Source organism: Dipteris shenzhenensis, chromosome 15 (assembly GCF_047967505.1).
Source record: "Dipteris shenzhenensis isolate YYH24624 ecotype China chromosome 15, Dip_SZ_1.0, whole genome shotgun sequence".
Taxonomy (NCBI): Eukaryota; Viridiplantae; Streptophyta; class Polypodiopsida; order Gleicheniales; family Dipteridaceae; genus Dipteris; species Dipteris shenzhenensis.
The window spans coordinates 1,794,667-1,817,400 of NC_141610.1; the positions used below are offsets into that span (position 1 = coordinate 1,794,667).

At 44.1% G+C, this 22,734-nt stretch overlaps 1 protein-coding gene across 3 annotated transcripts in view; it reads right to left on the reverse strand.

Annotated features, from left to right (window-relative positions):
- LOC147893198 (phosphoribosylaminoimidazole carboxylase, chloroplastic-like) overlaps positions 1–16,422 on the reverse strand; it is a 141,645-nt gene extending 125,223 nt beyond the window's left edge. For all 3 annotated transcript variants that reach the window (XR_015542229.1, XM_087385949.1, XM_087385948.1), the window contains exons 1-3: positions 16,157–16,422; positions 7,301–7,519; positions 6,999–7,110 (exon numbers count right to left, since the gene is read on the reverse strand). Coding sequence is in view for 2 of the 3 variants with exons in the window: in XM_087385949.1 (XP_087242075.1) it covers positions 6,999–7,110; positions 7,301–7,519; positions 16,157–16,419 (594 nt within the window). In the remaining variant the exon portion in view is untranslated. The remainder of the gene's footprint in view (positions 1–6,998; positions 7,111–7,300; positions 7,520–16,156) is intronic.
- Between the last annotated feature and the right edge of the window lie 6,312 nt (positions 16,423–22,734).

The window sequence follows — 22,734 nt, forward strand, 5'->3', positions numbered from 1 at the left end:
TTGCCTATGGGGCTGCGTAGTTGCTCAGAGGATATCGCTTGCATCTTTTCAAACAGTGCCCAATACACAGCGAATGCAAAGGGACTTCACTTGGGGCATGAAGCATGGCTCATAGAGGGTGGGCATGCTTTTTCCATCGATCAAGTGTCGCCATCTTATAGGATCGATGGCCAACAAGTCTCCCAGAAAGACGCCTATGATGCAGTACCGCCTTCCCACTCACGCCCCTCTTTTTCACCAGAGAACAGTGTCTAGGAGACGGTGGCCAACATTACCGCCTAGAACATTTGGGTTACTCGTTGCAATCAAGTGATGGGGGGACGAGCGACAACTCTAACAACCACCTTAGTGGCCATTTGGCAAGATATCATCTTCACGCTGCGCGTGACATGGGAGCGTGGCACTCCAAGTGTTCAAGAGGGACCATCAGCCACGGAGGTGGTCTATACATCCAGCAGATATCACCCGAGGAGAAAGTGTAAAAATCCCTGCAGCCCAAGCCTCGCAGAAGCGGTCCCGCCTTTCCTGAGGCAACTTGGGCCGGTACCCTGGTAACATCCTGTTTTCTTTCCTAACAGCCGTTTCACTGTATTTACCGTCTTCAGCCCCCTTAGGGAAGCAGGAGGTTGTCAAGCATTGATAGAAGTTTCTTTTCTCTAGAAAAAAAGTACCACCTAGATCAAAAGGAAACTCAAAACCACTCCCAACTCCAGCATGTGGAGTTTGTCTTGACTCGTGTGCTCCACCTGTCTCCTCGTGAGTGAGTCACATCGAGGATCTCAAGAGCATCTACCAACTCCTCCTCATCATCAGAGAGCTCTATGATTATACGAAGTTTGGTTGTCTCAGCATTCCTCATTTTGCGTACCTCCCTGTGCTCTGGAGTCCATTTCTTCCCACACTTAAAGCACAGATTTGCCATCTTTCTGCTGTCTATAATGGCTCTAGTATGCTATTTAACATATGAGTTTCTGCTACAGCATTAGGCTAGGCTTCCTAGCTTCGCAATGGGATGTCCTAAGGCCATAAGGCATTCTACTACCGGATATGGTTGGGTGCCTGCTACAGCCTTCGGGTTTCATCTTAGACTCCAATGTAGTCCCATGTGCTGTGCCACTAGCCCGCTTGTACTTGTTAGCATACTTGGGCTCAAATACCTCAGCAAGCTTGGCAGCTCGCTCAATGGTTTGGGACTCGTAAGACCTCACAAAATGCAGCAGCTTTTCCCTGTTAGATATGTCATGTATAAAGACGGAAAACCTCCAAAAAACACTACAATTACTCCTGAACTGAGCCAGTCTATGATAAAGAATAAAATCTAACAAGCATTGCTCCAGTACTCAGAGATACAAAGTTGAAGACCATCAGCCCCTTAAATCCCCGCCCCCAATATCCCCCCTAACCTTGCCCTGCGAGGCGTAAACACATCCGGGTGAAGACGGGAGCCAGCCCGATGGGCGATAAAGGGAGGGAGGGAGAGGCTAATGGGTATGGTACTACCACTAGTCCAAGTAGGGACAAAATACAAAATTAGAAAATATCCCAATCATGCTCCCTCCTTTGCTAACTGAGTTGCCAATACTAAGCTTTTTGCCAGGATTCCCTCCAACCTATTTCATATCAGAAGGAACCATACTACTCTGATACCAATGTAACACGCAGGGACTAGCTGTGTGGAAATTAGATGAACATGCAAGGAAGAACTCAAGCATGAGATACACCAAATATCTTCCTAACTACAGTACACTGCTTTATTTATACTGATGGCATAAATGCCCTGACAACTGTTGTGCATGATTGCCAAATCGGCATACACAACTGTGGATGGAACTACGCTGTTAAAACAAGACACCCAACCTCGCACATATGCTGGCTGAAAGGTGCTGCTGGAGGTTAGAAGCTGAGTTCTGAAATGAGGAGAAAAGCCCTCCTTGTATAGGGGCTGCAAGGGCTTGTGTTGGCTGACCCAACTAGCCCTAACTGGCCGACCAGCAAGTCGATTGGTTGGCTAGGCTGGTCGGGCTGTTTACTCAGCGCTAGGGCCGACCTGGAGGAGGTTGAGGCACAAAAGGTGCCTCCCCCAGCCCACTTTTGATGCTTGTTGCTGCCCTTTGGAGGCCCCAAAATCTGCCATATATGTTACATAGGGAGCTGCGATTGGCTGACAGGGCAGCCAGTTCTCACTGCAACTTGGGTTTGACCCTGGTGCATGTGACAACTATTAGGGCACCTGACCTGTGACCACTAGAACAGTTAGGATAATTAACACTCCTCTAGCTAACCCTAGCTAACCCAACCCCAAGTTATTGTATCTAACCCAAGCTAACCTAATCGAAGCTAAGTGAACTATATCTAACCCAAACCTAAGTTAACTTTAGCTAATCTAACCTAACCAAGCGAGTTAACTTTTGCTAATCTAGCCTAACCCAAGCGACCTAACTATAGACCTTAGGTTACTACAGAAAGGACACCATGGCAACAGTAGTGGTGGGGAGCGACGGCAATCAATGACTCCTCTTCAATGATGGAGGTGCTCAGCCCAAATGAGTGTCCCTCCACTAACTACAAAGCACAAAGGCTCCAGTCACAATGAATGTGGTTGTGCGGTGCCAAATCATTCACCATTACCTGATACATTATGTAGTGTTTTTGTCCCGTCTTCTTGGCTTTCTTGCCCATTTCTTGGATCCGTGCCGTAGATCTACATGTTCCTTTCACGGTGCTAGATAAAGCTTCCAATGGCGCCGCTAACAAAACTACGGAAGTAGAAGCACCACTGCATGCGACGCATCCTACTATGCTAACCCTGGGTGCTCAAGGGCTTGTCCCACCATCTACCGATCATTGTAGGTGCTTACTTGCTTGATTTCTCAATCTTAAATCATGAGAATGGTGCCTAGTGACGGCAAGAAATGCATCACCAAAACAACCATCTTGTTCGTCAACCTCCCATCATGCGATCATGGAAAAGAATGAAAGCTGACTATGCATGAATTTTGTTGAAGAGATCATCCAAAATCCGTTATGCGATCATGGCAGAGGTGAAGGCATATTTAGAGCGTATAGGAGGAGGAAGGTTAGTATAAAGAGGGGTTCTTTTTTTTTTTTTTTTGGGGGGGGGGGGTGTGGGGAGGAGAGGGGCGCAGGGGCAAGCAAGAGGAAAGAAGAATGGAAAAGAAGGAGAACAAAGAGAGAGGCACGTGCCAAGAGCGATGCCCTGATTCCAATGTAGAAAAAGAGAATGATGCAGAGGAATATGGAAAGGGGTAGGAGAGAGATTAAGAGAAAGAGAAAGAAAGAAAGTCTATTAATGTCTGAGGGAGACCATCACGTCTATGGGACAACCAAAAGACCAGCTAATACATCTGCTTAGGCAGGGCAAGGCAGCTCACAAGGAGTGCAAAAAGAAGGAACTCCAACTTATTTGGGGTACCTACATTGTAGTCTTAAAATTGAAAACATAATCCGCCATACATTCAAACATAATCCGCCATACATTCAGTTTACGACTGAGGGTCTTTTGATTTGGATTTAAACTCCCTAACAAGGGCTACGCCCTCACGATGTACTGCCCATTTTCCACTCTTCCTGGCAGCCTTGACCTTGGCTAATCAGTTGAGTTCGTCAGCTATCCATATCTTGGTCCCTTTTAGCTTGTAAGATTGGCGAAGAAGCTTGATTTGTAGATCTTGTGTGCCACACGTAATGATAGCATGTCCTTGAGAATGTTGAATATTAGTTGTAGAATCTGTCCCATCTTCATCTTCATCTTCCGGCCATTCAATGTTAGGAGTGGCTGATTTGATGTGTGCTGAAGTCTCACTGTATGTGTCCTCCGCTTTGTACCAGCCTTCAAGGAGGCCTCCCATTCAAAATCTTCAATGCATTGCTGCATCTAGCTTCATACTCCACAATCTCATCTCGAATATCCATTTTATTTACTTTTGTGTACACCTCTACAATCACTCCCTTTTTCATTGTTTGCACTTCAGTGTGAACAAGATCCTTGACTGTAGAGACTAGTTGAGTGTAGGAGGGGAAGCCTTGCAAGTCTGCATTACCTCATCGATTACTGCTTGCTTACCAGGCCCTTCAATAGCCTGGAGCATCGGCAGCTGCCCATGCATGCACAGCAATGAGGAAGCCTATTTTTCTCATGATGAGTGGGCATTTGTTGTGTATCATAATCCGTCATTGGAAGCTTCATCCTTATTACTTTCAGATTCTGACTCTAACTGGTATTTTCTTCAAGCACATGACATCCTGCAAAAAGGTATTTCAGACATTGGGTGATGCTCTCAAAGGGGCATTATCACTCATGCAAACAATTCCTCGGATCCTGTAAAGAAATGGGCCAGGTTGAGGTTATTTGTGTGTCAGGGGATACAGTCACTCTTCTAGAAGTGTTGTTTGTTCCAGGCATCAACAAAAATCTGATTTCCATTTCAGCCATTTCTACCAATGGCTTAATGATTGTGTCTTTGATGGTTCTCACTGTGCTGTTTATGAGAATCGGCATGATAACTGCATTGTACTTGCTGGGACCCTTTCTAAAGGGCTCATATCATCCACTTGCATACGAAAAACAGCCAGCAATTGAACCTGATGCACTTGCCTATGCTGCTGAACCTGTAATATCAGACACACACTTATGGCATGAGAGAATGGGGTACCTCAATTATAATAGTCTGGATCAAAATGCATTCACAGGGCATGGTTTTGGATCTTCCAAAGATGCATGCACTTAAACAGCACATTCGTGAGGGCTGCTTGTCGGTAAAATGCATCGAGTCTCATTCCCAAAAGGTGCATCCAGGAAGTTTGTGCTTAGTGTTGGAGATTATGGTGTCACCTCCCCAATTGTAAGCCCCCATATGAGGAGAGCATGGGGGGGGTGAACCTAGAGGTGACGTGGCTGCCACATGGGCAGCACTTTGACTTCCATGTGGGCAGCAAGCTCACAGCAAGAAAACAGGGGCTGCCATGTGGGCAGCAGGTTCAGAGGAATACCTGGCAGATGGAAGCTCTCCTAGAGCTGGTACGGAATAGCCAGCAGACTGTGAGAGGCAAGTGTGCATCTTAGTGAGGGAGATGCTTAAAGTATATTGACTATATTAGAATTTTGATATTGGAATAGGCTCTAGAGTACAGAATCTAGATATCATCTATGTTGCAGCATGCTTTGCACGTTAATGTTGGCATGGCATTAAAATTTAAAACTCTCTTGTTGCTCTAGGTTACTGCTCGTCAGCTTTTATTGTTACATTATAGCTCCACATTACAGATTACAGTTTACTTAATAATTATGTTTTGAATTTCCAATCTTTCAAGATTCAAACTTGTTAAGTACTCAGTTGTAACTTGTTGTACAATGTTACTTGAAATTTAACTAAGCTTTTCAAACCTTCTTGTTATGAATGAGTCCTCACATGTGAGTGCATAAATGTTTTAATGTTTTAAAACTAAGCTTTATGAACCTCATTTTCCAAAATACAACATTAAAAGTGAATGTATTAACTCTTGACTCTTGAATCTTTCTTAGAGACTAGGATCTAGAACCAGGTCCCACGGGCATTGACATAGACTAGTCACTGAAGAGGCAATTCTTCAACTATATTAAATTATGTTTAGTACCTTGTTATCTCCGAGCCGTAGGTCCATATCTAAGTCCTAGCTCTTGCCTCTTGTGCACTTTGAATTGTAGTACTATTGAGTGACAAGCATATTTTTTGGCATCTTTTGGACCCCTTTAGGCCACCAGGGGCATATCTAGCACTTTTTTCCTGTACCCCAATGAAACTCCAAGTCTTTGAAACTCGTGCAAATTTTTTGCAACATTTCAGGTTTCAAAACGTTTGTAGTGACCATGCCTTGGAAAAATCCAAGTGGATGCCAATTCTGTTAGTCATCTCCTGGCTGTACATTAGGGAGAGAGGGCTTCTATGTGGGTGTGCCCGCCCAGAGAGAGGTGTAGTATTGATTTCTTTCCTCACTGTATTTCTGCAGAACAGTTGGGGGTTTAGCCAAGGGACATTGCCAAGGTTAAAGGCCGGACACTTAGTCCAGAAGTAATCTCATGGACCCACAAGAAGCAGCAAGCCTTGCCATCAACAAAGGCTGAGAACCACATCGCTTATGGACCTACGGACGAGATGGTGTTGCTACAAAGGCTACTTGGCAAGGAGGCCAGTATGACGAAGCACATCAAGCTTTTCAGATGCTCCATAAATACTCCAGCTCCCTGGTTTTGTTTCGACAACCGGAAGCTGAGAGGGGATGTTGAAGTTAGCCATCTCCTGGCTGTACATTAGGGGGAGGGGACTTCTATGTGGTTGTGCCTGCCCATGTCCTTTCTCACTGTATTTTTGCTTGAACAGTTGAGAGTCTATCCAGGGCACATTGCCAGGGTTAAAGGCTGTATGAAGGGCGGCTGCACAATGACCTGGGTTAAGGGCTGATAAAGGCCAGATTTGGCCAACCTGTGCAGGCCTGGTTGGGGCCAGAAAGGACCCTGACCAGGGTCGGGTCAGCTGACCTGACCAAGGTCAGGTCAACCACACCAGACCAGGTCGGGTCAGCCAACCAGACCTGGTCGGGTCAGTCGCCCAGGTCAGCAGGTCAGTCAGCCAGTCTGCTGCCAGTTTCCCTCCCTATAAATAGGGTCACTTGGCCCTTGTATTCTACATTGTTTTAGGTGCAGTTTACAGCCTATCTTTGGTGTCTTTCGAGGGGTAGTTCTACCTCAGTTTCTTGTCAATAAGAGGTGCAGTTCAGCCCTGGAGTTCTGATCATTCATTGAAGGTTTTCTCAGCAGTAACACACAGAGTTTTTCCTGTATTTACTTGCACTGTATCATCTCTCTCTAGCCCTGTTTCTGTTGTCTATCTACTTGCAGATCTGCTGTGTCTTTCTGTTTGCATATACCGCTGCACTTTGGCTTACCAGTATTTCACCTCAGCTCCATAATTTGTTAGATACATCCAAGAAAGCAATTTTACCTGGATTGTCCGTATTGTAGACGGTTTTGGTTCAATATCTACACCCTCTCGCTCAAGCTCTTCAAGAGTCTCAACATCCACGTGCTCAATCTCGATTGTCAGAACTCCACACCTAGCCAGAGTTTTAAAAACGAAAGAATACTACGTATTTAAGCAGATAGAATAGATCCAAGCACGAAATGCTAGAATCATTGGAGCTGAACAGAAATGTTTTTAAAAATCGTACATATCGGATGAGAAACAAATTCGGTAAAAGAAAAAAGCTACAGTAAAGTTCGAGGAAGAAACAACATAAACTTTACCTCTTGGCGAAGTCCTGCACCGCATTAGTGTCTCGAAAGCTACCGAGAAACTGATTGTAAGCAACACCACTAGCAGGGCAGTCTTTCTCCGGGTCTAACACGGAAACTTTGATACCCATACACGAAGCTGCTTGGCAAAGCATACGACCGAGCTGACCTCCTCCCAGTACTCCAATAATTGTGTCACACAAGCCCATCGTCGACTCACAAAAACCCTCACTGTAGGGATGAAAATGTGTAAAGATACAGGTAGTTTATAAAAAAATATTTTTGCTTTAAAAAATTTATATTGACATTTCGATGCCCCTCCACCAGCAATGGAGTTCCAACCTTTAGCTACGTATGCTATGCCCATTGTAAGAATAACACATATGGCGGTCTGTGATTTAAAAATCCATACTAATGCAAGATGTCCACATCTTTGACCCCTCGTTGACAAATTGGCATTGGTTTGAGGCACCCCCGAAGGAAATCTCTCTTTCTATGTGAGGACCGCCTCCATCATAAATGGGGGCCTCCGAACTTGTAACTTTGCAGCATCACTCAAAACCAACATAGCACGTCTGAAACATGAGAGAGCAGAGAGAGCATAAGAGGAAAAGCTCGAGCGCCACTGCTCTGCAAAAGTTTGGCACGAGTTTAATACGTCTTTTATGGGTGGCTTTGATACGATTACTCGATCTGCATGGCGTAGAGCTAGTAGATTGCATGTTTGTCCAATCAAGAAAGAAAGAAAGAAAAAGAGTTTATTAAAGTCTTCGGAAGACCGATGGGTCTATGAGACTATGAAAATCCTGATACAACAAGCTGTGGTAGTGGAGCTACTAAACGAGCATTCATACCAATGCAAAATGCAAAATGCAAAAAATGCAAAAATGCAGAATGGCAGTACTAAGTCCTAAGTACAACATATTCATGTCGATGGTCGACTATATATCAATCTCAGTATCATCATCAATATCATCATCATCCTTAGCAGCAGCAAGATATCAGGATGGATGAGGCAGTGGAGGCATGAAGTCGGCAATAGAGTGCTGTCGGCCACTCAGAGGTGCGGTCCTGGCACGTCTCCTAGTCGTAGCTCTGCGTCTAACCAGGGCTACTGTGACCCCCGTCGGTCGGGTTCCGACTCTAAACAAGGAGGGGATGTCTCCAAGTGTGATCTGTGAGATGGAGTGAATGCATTAAAAAGTCACAAATGCCGCTAAGAATTTTGTGAGAAATAAGGCTCGTATGGCTCGTTTTAATGTTAGAAATGTTTTTTGGGCCTGATCTTGTTTGGTCTCGGCCCTTGATATGATCCAATATCCTTGCTCTTTTAAGATCTACTAAGGATCTTTTAGGAGCGCCTGAGCATGCAAAGCTGGCAGCTGCTAAGGTTCAAGCCGGTCTCAAGTGGTTGGATGAAGTTGACTGTTCCTCATCTTTCTTTTTCAACACAGTTTGGGATAAGAAGCTGAAGGAATATATTACAATGGTCCATGACTATGATGGAAAGCCGGTATATGGAGACCACGATATTGTTAGCGTCCTTATTGCGCATGTGTCCAATATTGCAAGTTCAACCCCGCCGGACTATGGTTCTCAAATGGATTCCTTTTTTGCTAACCTTCAACACGAAGTATTACCCCATGAGGCTGCACAACTTCAATGCCCCTTTTCGGAAGCTGAAATTAAATTCAGTCATGTCCATGGCAAAAGCAAAGCCCCTGGACCAGATGGTATTCTGGTTTATTTTTATCAGCATTATCGGGATGTTTGTAGATCATATCTTATTGCACTCATCAATTGCTACTGCCTTTCTCGCAAACTATTGTGTGAGGATTCAAGCACCTATATCCCTTTCTATCCTCTAAATAACCAATAAATATGCATTTTTCATCCTTGGGTCAGCTCATCATGCCCCCTCAGGTCCCTCATCAACGATGGCAAATGATACCATGTAAGAGTTGTGCTCGTGCGAGCACGTACAAAAAAGAGAGAGAGAGAGACCGAAATGAGACAATAACAACTATATATTCCACGGATACAAACCACGGCCGAGGGGCTAGCACAGAGAGAGAGTGCTCCAAGAGAGGCCCTGTGTGAGACACCAAGAGTGGAGGAGGGGGGAGCCTTCATAGGCCCCCAACCTCGTCAACAGGGCTGGTCATATGGACCGACCAACAGGTCGGCCCTGCCCCGACAAGCAAGTCGGCTTACCCAAACCAACCAGGGTCAGGTTAGGTCAAGTTGACACGACCAGTCAGGTCAGGTAACTTGACCTGATTGGGAGCCCAAACTAGGCCCCAGCTCAGCCCTACCAGCTAGCCTAATCAGGCCTCTACCTATCCTATCCTATCCTCTCCATCTGGGCACACCCACAATACAGCCCTCTCTCACGATGAGATGCCAAACTCTAACAGTTCTTACCAAGTCACTGGCACCCACTTTCAATGCTTAATTGCGCATTTAAGGTCTTAAATGAAGCCATCGCTAATCGAGTTAAGTTCATTCTCTCTAGGATTATTCACCGGAGTCAATATGGATTTGTGCAAGGCAGATATATTTAGAACTAGGAAAAGCTTATAATAGAATAAGCTGGGATTTTATTTTCAAAACCATGGAGAAATTAGGCTTTGGTGGTGGCTTTTACAAGATGACTTATACCCTTTTCGCGAATCATTATGCTATGCTGGCTTTGAATGGTTATTATTAACCGAGATTTCCCCTATAGCGTTCTATTCGTCAAGGATGCTCCTTCGCACACTGCTCTTCACCCTTGCTATTGAACCTCTTCTTTCTCAGTCGGGTCAATGTCAAAATTTGGGCACTATTAAGGGTCTTCCATTGTCGGATGAATTGAGGTTCTGTTTGTAATTATTTACAGGTGATAACACAAACTTTCTTGTTGGTACAAAGGAGAATACCAGATGTGTTCTCAAAGTTTGTGATGACTTTGTAGCTGTCTCTGATTCTAGAATTAATGAAGCAAAGAGTATTGCTGTGTGGCTTGGCTAGGAAATTCTTCCTGATTGGACTAGCAGATTTGAATTTTAGTGGTTGCATATTTGGGGTGCCCAGTAGGCATTGGAGTTTCTATTAAGGTCGGTGTTTTAGATTTGTTGCTAGGCGCCTTGTTGTTGCTAAGCATATTCTCTCCTCTTTTGCAGTTTATGTTTTATTTGTATTCCCTTTTTCAAAGGCATCATTAAGCAAGATTGACAGAGTCATTCATGACTTTTGATGGAAGGATCAGTGGCGCTATATATGTTGGGATTTGATTGACGCATCCAAGGAGGAAGGAGGTATTGGTTTGCAAAATATGAACGCTAAATGTGATTTAGTATACTCTCAGTGGCTTTGCAATCACCATGGGCTAGACTTGCTCATTTTTGGATTTGCAGTAATGTTACAAATGGTATCAATGGCTCTAGTACTCGTTGGCAGGATTTGTTGCTTTCTGAATTTCAAATTAGAATTGCTCAGTCTGAACTACTCTCTAGATTGATGCAGATTTGGAAAAGTTAAATTGTTAGATGCTATTGGAGTGGTTTACATTCCATTTCACATGATGATTCTTTATGCAGATCAATCTGGCTCTTTAATTGGGCTCTAAAGGAAGGTCTTGCTCCCCTTAAACTTTCTCCTAGATTAGCTAGGAAGCCTCACAAAAAGGGAATTCATGTTTAGAATGATGCATGGGACCCTGGAATAGCTAATTGGATACTTCTTTAAGTTATAGCTGCTAGGTATCAGTTGACTGTTGGTGAGTTGAAAACTCTACAGCTGGTTATAGGCAAGCTTTGGGATGACTGGCCTGTTAGAAAATACCCAACAGAGGGTACACACAGCAGAAGACTTATAGTAATGCCCAGGAGCTCACACAGTGGTGTGGGTGTGGAATTACAGACTTCTTTACTTATGTGCATACAATAGGTGTGCAGACTCATCAATAGACAATCAACCAACTAGATAGAGAAACCACCAAAATATATATTTCCGTCCACAACTATGGACACAATACAAAAGAGACAGATCCAGAGTCCCACCAATGGTGTGGTCCTCTGATCTTACCACAAGGTCCTTCTCCTATCTGCTGGCTATCTCTAGACTCGAGCCCCCGTGCTCCACCTGGAGCTTCTGTAGACTTTCCGTCCAGATCACAACACCTTGCTGCCCTGAGAGACAGCCAAGGTTCAGCCCTTGAGAGCTCAGTCTACAGCACACCTACTCTCCTTCACCTCCAAGATGAGGCCCAAGAAAATGTCTTCTGGCTGCTCCTGTCTGCTGCTGGTTCTGCTGAACTGTTGGATGTGAAATGAGGCCCAGGGCCTCTCCTTTTATAGGCCCCAAGGGGGCTGACAAAAAAACCAACCAGCCTGCTACAGACTGGCCGACCAGTCTGTGGCTGGTCCAGCCCTAAAAGGGCACACAACCCAGGGCTTTTGGCCCAAACTTCCAGGGCCCTTTGGCCCTCCATTCAAGGCAAGGGTCCAGCCTATATAAGGCCTGCCTCCTGCCCACTGACAGCCACATTTCCTGCTCCACATCTGGGCCTGCTCATCCTGCCATATCTGCGCCTCTGCCAGGTCCTCTTCCCAGCCACATGTCCTGCGCCGTACACCTGTACATCCTGCTGTCCTGACCCGCCTGTACTGCGCCATCATCAGGGTCTGTTGCAGGCCCTTCACCTGCCCACTACCCTCACCATGCTGACGCCATCTGCAGGTTCCAATCCTGTGAGGTGCTGCCCATGTGGCAGCCCCCTCTCTTTCTTCTCTCTTGGGCACATCCTACCCTAGGTCTCCCTCCCCCACGCACTCCTCATTTGGGGGCTTACAGATGGGGAGGTGACCTTTCCAACACCCCCTCTCACCGACACATCTCGGCCCAATGCCAACACGTCGATGACGATGCTCCAGTAACTCCCTGGTCGTAGTCCTCTGGAACTCTTCGATGTCAAAATCTTTTCCTGGCTTTTCATCCAGTGGCTCCTGCTCCACCAGGTCTGGTTCCGCTTCCGCACACCATCCTGGTACACAGGTCCATCTTTGGTAGCACCTCCTGGTACCACCTCCTTTAGTCACGTTCCCGCCTCTAAACTCGAGCAATCCAGCTGTCACGATCTTCCAGTCGTCCCCCTCATAATGAGTGAACAACCTGGAGTCTTTCAGGCACCATGCTCTGAGGGTCTGTTTCAACCCGTCCTTCCTTTGGCAAGCTCTGCAACCAATGAATATTTCCAGATAACCTAGACCTTGAACTCGTGCTAAGTTCTCAAGCAGGTACTCTTCTGGCTTCAGTACTCTTTGTCCATCACCTTCTAGCAATCTGCGTCCAATATTTGAAGAAGCACCAATACTTCCCCTTCTGCCTTCGAAGAAGGCCAATTCCTTCCAATCTCTTATCACCTGAGACAAATGAAGAGCAGAGTCTCTCCACAGCATGCTATAAAGGCTCAAATGCAGAATATCAAATACATACCAGACTGTTGTTCTGCCTGAATGTTCACTCTGAAAGCAGACTCTCACTGAGGCCCCTACCAAGCGCTTGTGTAATCATGTACTGTCCCCTTCTGAACTCCAGCATCCATCTGACCATGAGACCCCAGGGCCTTCCATGGAATCCACCCTCGTGTCAGTGTCAACAGCCACACACCTGGAAGGTACCAAGCGCTCCATGCTGTCCTTCACCTTCACAAAAGCATCTGACTCCTCGTTGACCCACATCTCTATGTCAGACATCCTTACTATGATTTCTGGATCAACATATCTGACCTCGGTAACACTCGGTGATGTCACCAGGAACAACTCTTCGATTACCACATTTGCTTTGGCCTTTCCCTATAAATCTGAGTCAGACTCCTTTTTGTTTTTCAGATCCGCCTTTTTCTTTCTGCAGTCCTTTGCAAAATGTCCGGGTGTATCAGAATAGAAACACTTCTTCTTGTGCTTTCTCTTCGAAGTCCTCTCGTCGTCAGAGTCGTCTTTCTTGGACTTGCCACCGTTAGGCTTGCCCTTTCCTTTGCCAGCGAAATCCTTCACCAGCATGCCAATTCGCCTCACCAATGCTCCTGCTACCTTTGAAAGATTTATGCAGATGGTGTTTGCTCCAGTTTCGTCCTCTGTTCTGCTGTCACAGCCGTAACAAAGCTCTTGAAACTCCGAGGCAGTCTCCTCAGTACCATCAAGGCCAGATGGCATGAGTCTGTCTTCTGACCAATTGCTGCCAGCTGATCCCTCACCACCTTGACCTTCGTCAAATGGCTATGTACCGTATCTCCTTCTTCCATATCAAGATTGTAGAGTTGATGCTGAAGAAGCACGATCCGGGAGGTATTGTCTGCCTCGTACAGATCCTTCAGGTTGGCCCACGCCTCTACTGACGTCTCGGCCAACTGGATATGCGGAAGAACGGAATCCGCCGTAGTCCCTATGATTATTGCCAGGGCATGGGCATCTCTTTCTTCCCAAGCTTCAAGCTCCTCTCTGTCTACTGCCATGAGTACCTCCCCTTTACTGTCCACCATGTCCTCCGGCTTCGACTCCTCTCCCGTGGTCAGCTTCCACAACTTTCGAACCACTAAATGACTCCGGATCTTCACTTTCCAGATCGGGTAATTAGTCCCGTCCAAGTTCCCACACTCTCCAAAATTAGGGATAGTGAAAGAGAGAAAATTGGGGGAGGAGGAAGGGAAAGCAGGGGCTGAAGAGGCTGTAGAGGTCGACATCTCTGCTGTATATACCACACAGCAAAGTCAACCAAACTCAATTTCAGTAAACTAGAACTCTGAACGCACCTGACTGAACCTGAGTCACCCTCCTTCTCGCAAGGGCACAATCCTCCAGTCCTGGAAGTCGATTCCCTAGAGCTTCTGAATCAGGGTCGTCCTTTAGCAAGGTCCCTGCCTTCAGGCTCCCACACCTGTGAGCCTCCTACTTGGGCTCTAATACCATGTTAGAAAATACCCAACAGAGGGTACACGCAGCGGAAGACTTATAGTAATGCCCAGGAGCTCATACAGTGTGCGGTGTGGGTGTGGAATTACAAACTTCTTTACTTATGTGCATACAATAGGTGTGCAGACTCATCAATAGACAATGAACCAACCAGATAGAGAAACCACCAAAATATATATTTCCGTCCACAACTATGGACACAATACAAAAGAGACAGATCCAGAGTCCCACCAATGGTGTGGTCCTCTGATCTTACCACAAGGTCCTTCTCCTATCTGCTGGCTATCTCTAGACTCGAGCCCCCGTGCTCCACTTGGAGCTTCTGTAGACTTTCCGTCCAGATCACAACACCTTGCTGCCCTGAGAGACAGCCAAGGTTCAGCCCTTGAGAGCTCAGTCTACAGCACACCTACTCTCCTTCACCTCCAAGATGAGGCCCAAGAAAATGTCTTCTGGCTGCTCCTGTCTGCTGCTGGTTCTGCTGAACTGTTGGATGTGAAATGAGGCCCAGGGCCTCTCCTTTTATAGGCCCCAAGGGGGCTGACAAAAAAAACGACCAGCCTGCTACAGACTGGCCGACCAGTCTGTGGCTGGTCCAGCCCTAAAAGGGCACACAACCAAGGGCTTTTGGCCCAAACTTCCAGGGCCCTTTGGCCCTCCATTCAAGGCAAGGGTCCAGCCTATATAAGGCCTGCCTCCTGCCCACTGACAGCCACATTTCCTGCTCCACATCTGGGCCTGCTCATCCTACCATATCTGCGCCTCTGCCAGGTCCTCTTCCCAGCCACGTGTCCTGCACCATACACCTGTACATCCTGCTGTCCTGACCCGCCTGTACCGCGCCATCATCAGGGTCTGTTGCAGGCCCTTCACCTGCCCACTACCCTCGCCATGCTGATGCCATCTGCAGGTTCCAATCCTGTGAGGTGCTGCCCATGTGGCAGCCCCCTCTCTTTCTTCTCTCTTGGGCACATCCTGCCCTAGGTCTCCCTCCCCCACGCACTCCTCATTTGGGGGCTTACAGATGGGGAGGTGACCTTTCCAACATGGCCAACGAGCAAACTGCTAAGGAGATCTGAGAATTAAAGGTTTTGCATTTAGTTCAAGAAAATCAATGCACAGTCTCTTTTTAAGGGACTTACAAGATCAGGTCAATCAACGAGTTGCTTTTATTGCTCCTCATGCCCTATTTGACAGTGAGTCAATGTGGGAGCTCAGAATAGTTCGAATTTGGAAAGCCACGCCATCTTATAAGCTTAATGTCTTGCGTTGGAAGATTGTTCTGAAAAAACTTCTTATGAATGATCGCATATCGAAATGGAATCCTAAAGTTTCTCCTTTGTGTTTCCTTTGCAAGAGCAGAAAGGATTTTCATTTCCATCTGTTTTGGGAGTGTGTGGTTGTCGGACCAGTTTGGAGAAGAGTGTGTAAATGGTTTGAGATTGCATCTTTCAGTTTTTGCTCTTCCTGGCAAGCTGAATGACTCTCTCTTGATTGTCTGGCAGATGGTGCGAGCATTGATTATGCATCGCACCTGGAAACATAGAAATAATCTGATTTTTCGGAAGGTTCTCCATCCAGGTTCTTCTTTGAAGAAGTTTTGGAAGACATATGCATAATTTTTGGATGCTTTGGAAGAAAGAGCAAGCTATTCCGTCAGGTTTACTTAGCCGTTACTAGAATTAGCCATCATGGGCTGTGATGTTGGGAACATTTTGTCTCTGCCTTCCTTTTTAGGAGGCTGTATTTATTCTAATTACTATTGATTTATTCCTTTTTCGTTTATATATAAACCTACATTTTCCCGGGGGAGGGGGAGGGGGGGGGGAGAATGGCACTGATTCTCGCGCAGGCTACCGGTACTTTACTCACATTAAGCTCAGACCAAAATCAACCGAGGAGCTGGGATACAAACCTGATATCGCCGCACTTGCTGCTCAGCTTCGACACTCCTTGGCAAACCCGGCAGCCGCTCGCGAGATAATTGCTCTGATCATGCCAGAGCAAGGACCTCGATAATGTTGGAAGACGTCTTCGACAGAGTTGGGCATGGAGGCAGATTCCATTAGGGCAAAGAAGGGGATGGAAGAGGGGGCGAGAAGCAGGGCAGGGGCGAGCAGCAGGAGGAGGAGCGAGGAACGCCATGAGAAACTCAGGGGCACAGGGTTTTAGTTTCATATAACATTGTTGATGATTAATTTTACATGGGGTTTTAACTTAGGACATACTAGTACTTGGTTAATTAATTAGAATTTTGCACGTTGGCACTTCCTCCTCGTACTATAGTGGTAATGGATGCAACAGAAAAAGTAAACTATATTCTAAAGGCAATTTGATTTCAAACTGAAACACACAACTTAATTAATTTTTGAAAATTTACAAGTGGAAAATCACAAGAGACTCCACAATAGCACTACCTCTAAGGAAGCACTGCTAATAAACAAGTAATCTGACCCGTCTATGACGAGCTAGACACCCACTCCGCTGGGTCTCAAGGTTGAGATCATAGATTGCGTTTAATAAAATTTGTTTCATTGATAAATCTCGTCGACAATGGGTTAGAGACCCGCTCTGCTGGGTCTTAATGTGGGATGTTGAAATGCCTTTGATTTCAAGACCTCCTCTACCATAGATATGGATGTGTGTGTGTGCACGTGCATGCACGCAGTCGCACAAAGAATGGGAGATAGAAATATGGATATAAACTCCATGGTATTCATATATCAAAACTATAGGTATCTAATTATATTTTCTAAGAATTTCAAATTTCTATAGTGCTCAAAAGAATCTTTTAAAAACTCTTTTTGCCTCCTAAAGTCCTCGATACTCTTCTTTTCTTGGGACATGGAATCCCCCTTCCCTAACACATGGAAGGTTCAAAATAAAAAAATATGTAAGATAGAAGAAAATTAAGAGCATGCCCTAGAACTATTGAATGGTTTTCAATCCACGTAATGAAGTGCTATCCTTCAAACATCCTCATCTAAGGAATGACAAATTTATTAGTGTAAGAATATTCCCTTGCATATCTTATCCCCTCATGATGGATGCTTTGCTAGACGTGTGTGGATTTGAGTCTCAGTACTTGTAGCAACTCTCTCTCTCTCTCTCTCTCTCTCTCTCTCTCTCTCTCCCCCCCCATGTGTTAACGTACAATATGTCACACCTAGAAGCCTAAGCTCTATTTTCCAAATTCCGCCATGAACTTCAAGGTTGTTGAAAAATGTTTCAACAATGAAAAACAATAAACACTATGCAACAAAAAAGCTGATGTTGGGTACTTGGATCATTGACCAATGACCAGCTCTACAATTGAGCTCAAATTATTTGCAGTCGAGGTCTTTCATCATGTCAACACTATTGCCAATGCTTGTCCAATTAACCAATAACAAAAATCCCTCTCTTGTATCCTTATTATTGTTCTGCAAATGTTCGTTGGCAAAACGATAGAAAGCCCCGAAGGCTAGCAAATGCCTTCTTCACCGCCATTTCCATCTCCATCTCCATAGCTCATTAAAAAAAACCTTCCTCATCACCATAATTGCCTCTCATCCCCAGTCCATCTATCTGTTTTTCTCAATTCTTCCATAGTTCATGTCCACCTATCGCCATCTATTCAAGAAATTCCCATTGTGCAAGTTCCATTGCTTTGGAAACCTGCCTACGTCCCCTTGAGGGCATTTCAGCCTAGTGCTAATATATATTTTCACTTGTCTAATCCTTGCGAAAGACCTCGCAAGCGATGAATGGCACTGGGTAGGCTTAAACATCATTGCTCCCCTCCAGTTTCAAAGCTTTGTAGTATCTATGTACCCATACTAAATTTAAAGGACTGGTCAACAAAAAGTGGCAGTTACAAAGTTTCTTTTTTTCAATCCTAATTAGTTTTCTAGGACACAACATTGAAAAAAAGAAATTCTATTAATTAGAAGTAGAGTGCACAGTTATAACGTTGTTGTGGGCACCTATTGAGTAACCGCCACGACTCCATTTGGGATGCCATGACATTGGTTGCAAAAGATGGTATTCCAAAACACACTTCTTATTCATGACATTATTAATGTAGGATTCTACCCAATGATTGAATTCCCATTTCATGAGACTCAATAGCATAGTATTTTGGGGATCCACTTCCAATACGCATCTTATTTTCTCTAGTAACCCTGGTGTTGAGGTTGTGCGACCAATCACTGCTTGCTATTACACCAACCATCGTACATTATTACTGCCACTGGCAAATTTTTTGCCCAAACTATTGACAATACTGTCCGTATTACTACCAATGCGGTTACTACTCTTGATATCATTCCTATTATTGCAGTAAAGAACGTAGTATTGATCATCTTTAGAGTCCCACCGATAGACTCTCACTTTCTAGGTTTATATGGTTTTTATGCATGAATGCATCCATTGTAGCATGAAAAAATGTGTTAATGCACATAGATCATGTACTAAAAAGGCACATAACTATGTGGATATGAAATTCTATATCCCCCTAACCCACGACTTTGCATGCATGTGCTTATCGGCATGGAACAAGCAATCACAATAACTTTTATGCATGTAGGTCTTCAAGCAATCAATAAATAGGGACAAATATATATTGAGCTTCAGATGGGACTAACTTATCGGTCGAATAGAGCAAGAAATTGTCAAAGATAGCCTTGGTAATGGCAACGCCATGTCTTAACCTTTCATAAGTGTTTGGAAATAGCCTCTTTGCTTCATTATGAAGGTCTCACTTTGGGATTCTCGAGTATCCTATCTATTTCTCAGGTTGTTTGAGTGAAAAAGCTTCTCAAGTACCTCAAGGGAAATGATATTAAGACATGTATTCTACATGGGAGTCTTTGTCTTGAGCAAGGGGTAGTCTCTGAGCACCATACCTCCACTGAACCCAGTGAGGCCTCAACAGAAAGGGCAAGAGAATACAACTCAATACATACATTGACCTCTAAGAAGCTTGAACAATTTCTCTCCCTCCTATGCCCAAGAATTTACACTGACTATCCAATGTCTAAATGACCAATTTTCCTTGAGAAAGAGTGAGGCAACCCCTTGTACAGTTCCACCCCACACATTGTCCAATTTTGACTACTATGACATGGGAGAGTAGGTCTTGTCCATACCTTTCCAAAAAAGTTTTGTCTACCCATAAGTTGAATAAAAAATATTAAAGTATAACCAAACCAATAAATGCATAAATCATATCTAAATGAAAATGACAATTACAAAAGTATCCATGTAATCCATCTTATAATAGACCCACAACAAAACTATTTTCCATCTGCAAACTCGATATGTATTATGTTACTATCCTCATCCAAAATCTAGGGTTTGGGGGAAGTTCCATGTATAATATGCATGGATTTCCTACAAAAGCTTTAAATATGCAAGAGAAAAATATGACAAGACTTTTGCTTCATCAAAATAGACTTTGATAAAGCATATGATAGGCTTGATTGGACCTTTCTTCTGCAAATTGTGTTGCCCACTCTCAACGATTATTCCTAGTAAGCACTCAACTTTTGTTTGATGCATATGGAGTTTTGTTTCCATCTCCTTTGCTCACGTTTGCTGACCCTAGGTTTGCCTTTGAAAGTACATATAGTTTTCAGTTGGGTATATGCCTTATTGAGCCAAGAAATTACTACATTGGTATTAGAGATTCAATTTTCTTTCTAATGGTGAGATGTCCTCAACTTTTCAGCTAAGAAGATCAATTAGGGATTGATGCCCCATGTATGCTATTGCTATTGAGTCTTTGGGCTGGCTATTGATAGAGAAGATTGTTGAGGGATCTTTAAAAGGAATTGAGTTGCCCAATGGTAAACAGATGGTGATGCATTAGTTTGCAGATGACACCAACCTAATGCATAAGAACACTACACGTGATGTCAGAGAAGTCATGGAATGCCTGAACACTTATTGTATAGCCTCTGGCTCTCTCATCAATCATAGTAAAACTGGATATTTCATGGGCAACAGAAAAGCTCAAGAGGAGTTGGAGCATTTGGGCTATCAATTGATCCAAAAAGGTCATGTTTTCAGACTGTTAGGCATACCCATGGGCTTTGAGGTGTCAATGAAGGAGAGATCGGAATAGGTACTTAGCAGGTTCAGCTCAAAACTGGAAAAGTGGTGAGGATTTCAATCCAACTTGGCACGAAGAAGGATGGTACTTAATCATTGCCTCTACCCCATAACCATCTTCTACTTAATCATTGCCTCTACTTGTCCTGCTGGCATCCAAGTCAAGCAGGTCTTTATAATCTCATCGTTAAATGCAGGTCCTTTCTATGGGGAGGCTTCAATCGAATATCCAAGGTAAGATGGGATTTCTGCACTCGTCCAAAGAGTGAAGGGGGGTTGGGAGTGATTAACATAAAGTAAGCGGCAGTGAAATTAGCAACAGTGACCTGGATTTTGAAGGTCCTTTTGAACTTGGAATTGGATTGGGCCATGCTCCTCGCTTGAAACTTCAAGCTTGTTTGACCTGTCAAGGCAAAACGATGGAAGAACTACCCAGTTCTGTCTATTGTTTTCTGCCCAGAACCCTGCTCCACTAAAGGCAGTGATCTATGGAAGTCCTTATGGAGAGCACTTGAATCTATCAAATCGCAACTGCAATTCTCCAATAAAGGTTCTTTCATGAAGCTTGACTCTATTTGGGCGTTAGTGATACATAGAAAAGCTCTACTCAGCAACTCCGATTTTACCAGAGCCTGCTTCTCGTCGCTCAATAAAGGCATTCAATCTTGGGGTCAGATGTGGCATACAGATTAGATTAGTTGGAAGACCTTGCTTGAAATTCGAAGAGAATTTAGGCTGACAAACCAAGACGGTATGTTTGTCACAAATAGAATAGCTCTTTGGGAAGGAGACACTCAGTTGAAGGGGGGCTCAGTGCTGAACTATGCATTAGAATTCAGCTGGATTCTCTCCCCACATCTGCTCCCTATTCCTACTCCTTTTGACTCTATTGAAGAGATGATTCCAGTTTTAAATTCCTGTTGGAACACCTTCGACTCTACTTTGTAGTGGAAGTGGAGATTCCACTATATTTGGGCCAAGGAAATTCTGGAGAAGACGTCGACATTGCTTTGGTTGGTGTTGCTGAAAGTTGTTTGGACAAATGCAAGAGGCCTCAGGATTGGAAAAGGGGATGGTAAATGCCGGCGATGCCAGGGTGCACGGGAAGACATATTCCACCTTTTTGTAGCATGCCCATGAGCTAGGAAAGTCTAGAAGAGAGTCCAAATACAACTAGGTGAGCGAGTCAACTGGAAAGCAATTCTGTTGGGAGATGCATCTAAAGTCAAACACACATTGGGCATTAGTGAGAGTACATGCAATATGGTTTATGTTGATTTCTAGAAATGATTTTCAATTTAATGATAAGATTACTAATGGAGAATATTTGTTTGCTAAATGGTTAGCAGGCTTCAAAGATGTATGTCGACCTTGTGCACTTCTTTGCTGAAATAAAAAACCACGAGCTAGAGCATCGTAAGGACTTTAACCAAGAGTGCCACTTCAAGGGTTCCATTTACTATACGAGACCGACTCTGAGACAGACTGAGGCTGCTTCAAGCTTTCTTTTTAGATGTTTTAAGATACACAGGAATGCGAAATGTTTTTTGTGAACCATCAATGTATATCATATGAATTGTTTATAATATAAACCTTTTTTTCTCCAAAAAGAAGAAGAAGACAATATCCAGTCCTCCCTGCCACAAAGCATAAGGTTAATAATTCAAAAAATATGAGAGATTTTAAGATTTGTATGTATTTTTCATAATATGTGAGAGCCAAGGGGGGGGTCTTTTGGATGAAGGGGGTTAAAGCAACAAATACACTAAAATATCAAAACCCAACTCCTTTCAAAATTAGAGCAAAATCATGTAACTTTTTCATGTGTTATCCACCCAAATTTCAAGGTGTAAAGACATATTCAAAGGCCTTTTATTGTGGAACACAATCTTGGTATTTTGTGTAACTTTTACTATGGTATATTGTTAAATTCATCTCATACTCAAAATTTTATAGGTATTCTTACTAAAGGGAGTTGGCACCCTAGGTTACAAAGATGGAACACAATGTAGTGCAATCTAGATAGATGCCCATTTTCCACCTTGACATAATCCTTACCAGCATCAATATAATATTCTTTCTCCATGCAATCTTTCCATATGCACTCATCCCCTATATCCAATATCTTACATGCATTCATCTCCAAAAGCCGACATAAAATCATAATCATTGGTTTAAGGAAGAGTGCCTCCCATCATCAATTTTCTTTGGCAAGATATGATTGTCACTCTTGTCCAACAGTAAGCATCCTTGCAATGTGGAAATCGTAGACTCTAGAGGGGAAATGCAAGCCAAGTGCTCTAACTGCCTTGTAAGAAGAGAAGTGATGTGGGCCTTTGTGGATGCTAGTCCTCACCCACCTTCAAGTTTAATGGTGAAAAAATACTCTTGGTATTTTGT